Source organism: Palaemon carinicauda, chromosome 5 (assembly GCF_036898095.1).
Source record: "Palaemon carinicauda isolate YSFRI2023 chromosome 5, ASM3689809v2, whole genome shotgun sequence".
In the NCBI taxonomy this organism is placed as follows: domain Eukaryota; kingdom Metazoa; phylum Arthropoda; class Malacostraca; order Decapoda; family Palaemonidae; genus Palaemon; species Palaemon carinicauda.
The window spans coordinates 181,710,399-181,715,398 of NC_090729.1; the positions used below are offsets into that span (position 1 = coordinate 181,710,399).

Here is a 5,000-nt window from a genome sequence, read left to right on the forward strand (position 1 = left end):
CGGAATAAAAACGGTAAATGCTTGGCCACATTTATAACCAGGGGTATAGTCACTGTCCCTTGCCTTTGCCATTCACGAGGGGCCTTTAAACCTTAAACCTTTTAAGCTATAATCAAAAGTACACTTAACAATTTGCCGAATAAAAACGGTAAATGCCTGGCAACATTTATTCCAGGTGCATAGTAACTGTCCCTTGCCTCTGCCATTCACGAGTGGCCTTTAAACCTTAAACCTTTAAACTGTAATCAAAAGTACACTGTTAAAAATTTGCAGAATAAAAACGGCAAATGCCTGGCAACATTAATTCCAGGGGTATAGTCACTGTCCCTTGCCTTTACCGTTCACGAGAGGCCTATAAACCTTAAACCTTTAAGCTGTAATCAAAAGTACACTGTTAACAATTTCCCGAATAAAAACGGTAAATCCCTGGCAACATTTATTCCAGGGGTATAGTCACTGTCCCTTGCCTTTACCGTTCACGAGAGGCCTATAAACCTTAAACCTTTTAAGCTATAATCAAAAGTACACTGTTAAAAATTTGCCGAATAAAAACGGTAAATGCTTGGCAACATTTATTCCAGGTGCATAGTAACTGCCCCTTGCCTCTGCCATTCACAAGTGGCCTTAAAACCTTAAACCTTTAAGCTGTAATCAAAAGTACACTTAAATTTTGCCGAATAAATACGTTAAATGCCTGGAAAAAATTTATACCAGAATTTTTACCGTTTTAAAAATGGATATATTGACGTTAAGAAGGGATATTACAATCACCAACCCCTAAAAGATAATAATAAAAAAAAAAAAGCAAAATTACGGTTTCCTGTATTTTTCTGAAATACGGTTGAGAACAATATATTTTTACGAAGAATTTTCGATTATAATTACGTTTTTTTTTTTTTTTTATCAGCGTAAAGCAACATCTAACTAACCACTTTCCCACAGGTATGGCTCATGCTATGTATCACAACACTACTCATGGGGCCGTTAATCACAGGTGCTACGCGCATCAGAGGTACATATTTCCAATACGACCAGAGCCAGATACATTCCCTGTCAGACTTTGAATTCAACATCTACCGATCTCTCGTGATCCAAGGGAATTTCCTTTTCCCCAGTGGTTGGTGTCAACGAAGTCTCTTCCTCATGTGGTTCTTCTTCTGCTTCCTCATTTACGGTGAGAATTCTTTGAAGATAAAGTGTATGTTTGATTTTAGATTGTCTAACATGGGATCTTGCGTTGGCAGCCCGTTAAAGGATGAATTACGAATGCGCAGAGTGGCTGTTGGGGCATTGGAGATAGGGCATAGAAGTACCTCTTGTTTAAAAAGAAAGCCGTGATTATTGTTTCTTGAAGGTACACTGTTAAAAATTTGCAATAAAAAACGGTAAATGTCTGGCAACATTTATTCCAGGCATATATTGACGTCAAGGAGTGATATTGCGGTCACCCACCCGTAAAAGATAATAACAGAGTAAAAATTACGGTAGCCCGTATTTTACTGAAATACGGCTGAGAACAGTATATTTTTACGAAGATTCTCCGATTAAAATTACGGTTTGTTTTAACAGTGTACCTGACGTTTAAAGAGTGGTCATATGGTAAATATTGTTTAAAGAGTTAAGTACTTTCTATTTCAGAGGTGCCCCTCATTTATACATATGAATATACAGAACCACAAATCATCACAGGACCTTTATTCTCCCCTTTTTCCTCTTGAAAATTTAGTTTCAATAATCAATATCAATTATATCCATACACTCAATAAATAGCAACATTTCTTCCTCTTTTCTTATTTTTGCTTAAGCAGGATTTCAGTTTGCTTCCTACGTTGTTAGAATATAAAAGATATTTGGCAAACTAATTTTCACCGATTGCACTTGAAATTAACGTATTAGTTTATATTATAGATATGAGAACCCCGAGATTATTTGATTACCTATTCTTTTAAGCCAGTGCTTCAATTAATGTCAAAACTATAAAGAATGATAAACAAGAAGGGCATATTTTGCAAGTCGCTTTGTTTAACGAAGAATCAAGTAAATAACACCTCCCATCGATTTATAACCAAGGCATGGTAAGGAGTTATTGACATAATTCCAGTGAAAATTAAACCTTCGGGAATATGGAAAAGCATAGGAAACAGAAGAATTCTGGCGAGTAGTGCTTCGATAATATGGATTTGATAATAAACGAGCAATATGCGGTGTGCAATGCTCAATGCCTGGGAATATATACGATAAAATAAATTACAGGTACTGTAGAGACTAGGGTTCCCCTGAAGTACAGGACCAGAAAAGCAGCCCATAAAGAAAGAAAAGGACGTATGCACTTAGGTAACGATATCACTCGGGGAAAGCAGAAGGGGAGGGAGGATTCTGTAGTTACGCTGTTAAAAATTTGACGTGAAAAAAAAACGGTAAAATTCATGGATTAAATGTTGCCAGGCATTTACCGTTTTAAAAACGGATATATTGACGTAAAGGAGTGCTGTGCAAACACCAACCCGTAAAAGATGATAAAAAAGTAGGGTAAAATTACGGTCGCCTGCATTTTACTGAAATACGGATGGGAACAGTATATTTTTACGGAGAATTTCCGATTGAAATTACGAATTTTTTTACCAGTGTTGCTTCTTGGTAACGCCCGTGCCTGGTGATCGCCAGACTGGGGGGTTCGAGTCCCTCGCAAGCTCGTTAGTTCCTTTAGTCGCTGCAACCTCACCATCCTTGTGAGCTAAGGATAGGGTGTTTGGGAGAAACCTATAGGTCTACCTACCGAGTCATCAGTAGCCATTGCCTGGCTTTACCTGGTCCTAGCTTGGGTAGAGATCAGGCTTGGTTGCTAACCATATGTATATATGCTCAGTCTCTAGTCTAAGGAATTGTCATGCTTGCTATACTTTGTCAAATTTACGAAGGTCGAGGTATATCTAAGGACAAATGGTAGCGTTGCTATATTTGCAACTTCTCTCCCCATTAAAATTTTGGCTTAAAATGTAAACAAATTATTTATGGAAGTTGTTTTCGTTGACAGCGCTATACGCGGGGACGCTGACAGCTGTGCTGACTATACCATCTTTCGAAAAACCCATCGACTCCTTAACTGACCTCCTGGTGGCCATGGACAAAGATGATTTCAAAGCCAACGTTGTCAGGGGTACAAGCAACGAGTTCATATTTAGCGTAAGTTCTTCTTTATTTATGTAAAAAAAAAAAAAAAAAAAAAAAAGTTATGAGACTTGTTAATTGCCTTGCTTTTAATTTTACGTCAAGGTTTGATTCTTTTTATAAGAAATTATAAGACTTTTAATTGCCTTGATTTTAATTTCACGCCAAGGTTTGATCCATTTTATAATTAAATATGACTTGTTAATTGCCTTGATGGTAATTTTCCACCAAGGTTTAATATGCAAAAAAAAAAAAAAAAAAAAAAAAAAAATAAATAAAAAAAAAATTCTTTTTATAAAGGTTAAGGACTCCATTATTGAAATTCAATTTCATTATATATATTTCAAAAAAATTTGAAAACAGTTAATATGAAGTCTTTTTCAAATGATTTTAAGGACTTATTTATGGACGTAAGATTTTATCTTTACTTTGATGTTTTTATGTTATTACGATGAGCTGCAAAAAGTTGGTTAGAGATATTAATTCGGTATTTATGTTAACATCCAAAATCACAAAAGCTTCAACTGAAAATAGGATGGAAATCACGAGTGATTTTAACCTAATTTTTGCAATCTGTATTATCTTCCATACGTTGCAATTAGGGAAACATAAATATATTCCATATACAGTAGTTAAAATCACCAAAATCTGGGTGATTATCTTATTTTTCCATATCTTCCATATCTATCTATCTACCATGGCACTTCCCCCAATTTTGAAAAACAGACATTAACTAGAAAAGCACTCTGAATGCAGACCTCCGCCACGGCAGCTTATTTCTCGAAACCAGCTTGCCTTTCCCAGAATCAATTTAAACCTTAGGCGTATTTGAAGTCTGTGTGACAACCATTTGTGAACTTGGGGTTAAGGTTGGAGTTAGTTCGGTCAACCTCTTACCCGACCTTGACCTTGGCCTTTGACCTAGGACTTTCAAAATTTAATCAATTTCACGTCTCAACATAATAACTAATCCCTGAAATTTTCACTAATTTATGAATAAAATTATGGCCAAGAAGTTGTTCACAAACATACAAACGGACAAACAGGGACGGAAATATAATCTTCCAACTTCGTTGGCGAAGGTAAAAAAAAAAAAAAAAAAATTACACAAAAAAGGAATTTTTCTTCTCATCGTTCCTCCCTGCCTAACGAGGGATTCAGCCGAGTTTGGTTAGTATTTCTCCATATATTGAATGAAATTCCATTTTAGATGAAATTATCACGGCTAATGATAAATCTCATACCTCACAACAGCTGGCTACAGGTGGAATCTATAAAGAGATCTGGGATAGATTTGATTTTGACGATGGATACGTCTACAGCTGGGACGAAGGTGTTGCTAAGGTGAGAAATTGACCATAGGAATATACTGTATAGGATTAATTTTTGTACGAATATTAAAGGAAAAATCTAAATTTTTCCATATGTAATAAAAATGTAGAATAAGCTCTGTCTGTCTGTCTGTCTGTCTGTCTGTCTGTCCTTATTCTAAGATCTATGAGTTTTGCTAAAATATTTTTCATTCAGGTTTCCCAAATGAAAGTATAGTACACAGCTCTCTCTCTCTCTCTCTCTCTCTCTCTCTCTCTCTCTCTCTCTCTCTCTCCTCTCTCTCTCTCCAAGTATCCATACCTGTTCATAGTCACGAGAAAGCCGAAATGAAGCCCCATGCTGAATTGATAGTCATGAATACATAAAATAAAAAATAAAATACTTTGGTACAACTGATCACAAAATTTCCTCTCCAACCCACTCCCCATACCCCCTCCCCCGAATCCCCAGGTACTGACAGGGAAGTACGTCTACATGAACGCCTACCTTGGGGCTTTGAT

The 5,000-nt window shown here is 36.3% G+C and overlaps 1 protein-coding gene and 1 long non-coding RNA gene across 2 annotated transcripts in view; one reads left to right on the forward strand and one right to left on the reverse strand.

The window, feature by feature from the left end:
* Positions 1 to 5,000, reverse strand: part of LOC137640701 (uncharacterized) — a 32,959-nt gene that overhangs the window by 26,282 nt on the left and 1,677 nt on the right. The window contains exon 2 of the long non-coding RNA XR_011044452.1: positions 4,987 to 5,000. This exon is cut by the window's right edge and continues 115 nt beyond it. This is a non-coding gene — a long non-coding RNA (uncharacterized lncRNA). The remainder of the gene's footprint in view (positions 1 to 4,986) is intronic.
* The window catches only part of LOC137640699 (probable glutamate receptor), a 19,709-nt gene that overhangs the window by 12,834 nt on the left and 1,875 nt on the right, over positions 1 to 5,000 (forward strand). The window contains exons 8-11 of the mRNA XM_068373194.1: positions 943 to 1,174; positions 3,035 to 3,183; positions 4,423 to 4,512; positions 4,951 to 5,000. The exon at positions 4,951 to 5,000 is cut by the window's right edge and continues 117 nt beyond it. Of these exons, the coding sequence (XP_068229295.1) occupies positions 943 to 1,174; positions 3,035 to 3,183; positions 4,423 to 4,512; positions 4,951 to 5,000 (521 nt within the window). The remainder of the gene's footprint in view (positions 1 to 942; positions 1,175 to 3,034; positions 3,184 to 4,422; positions 4,513 to 4,950) is intronic.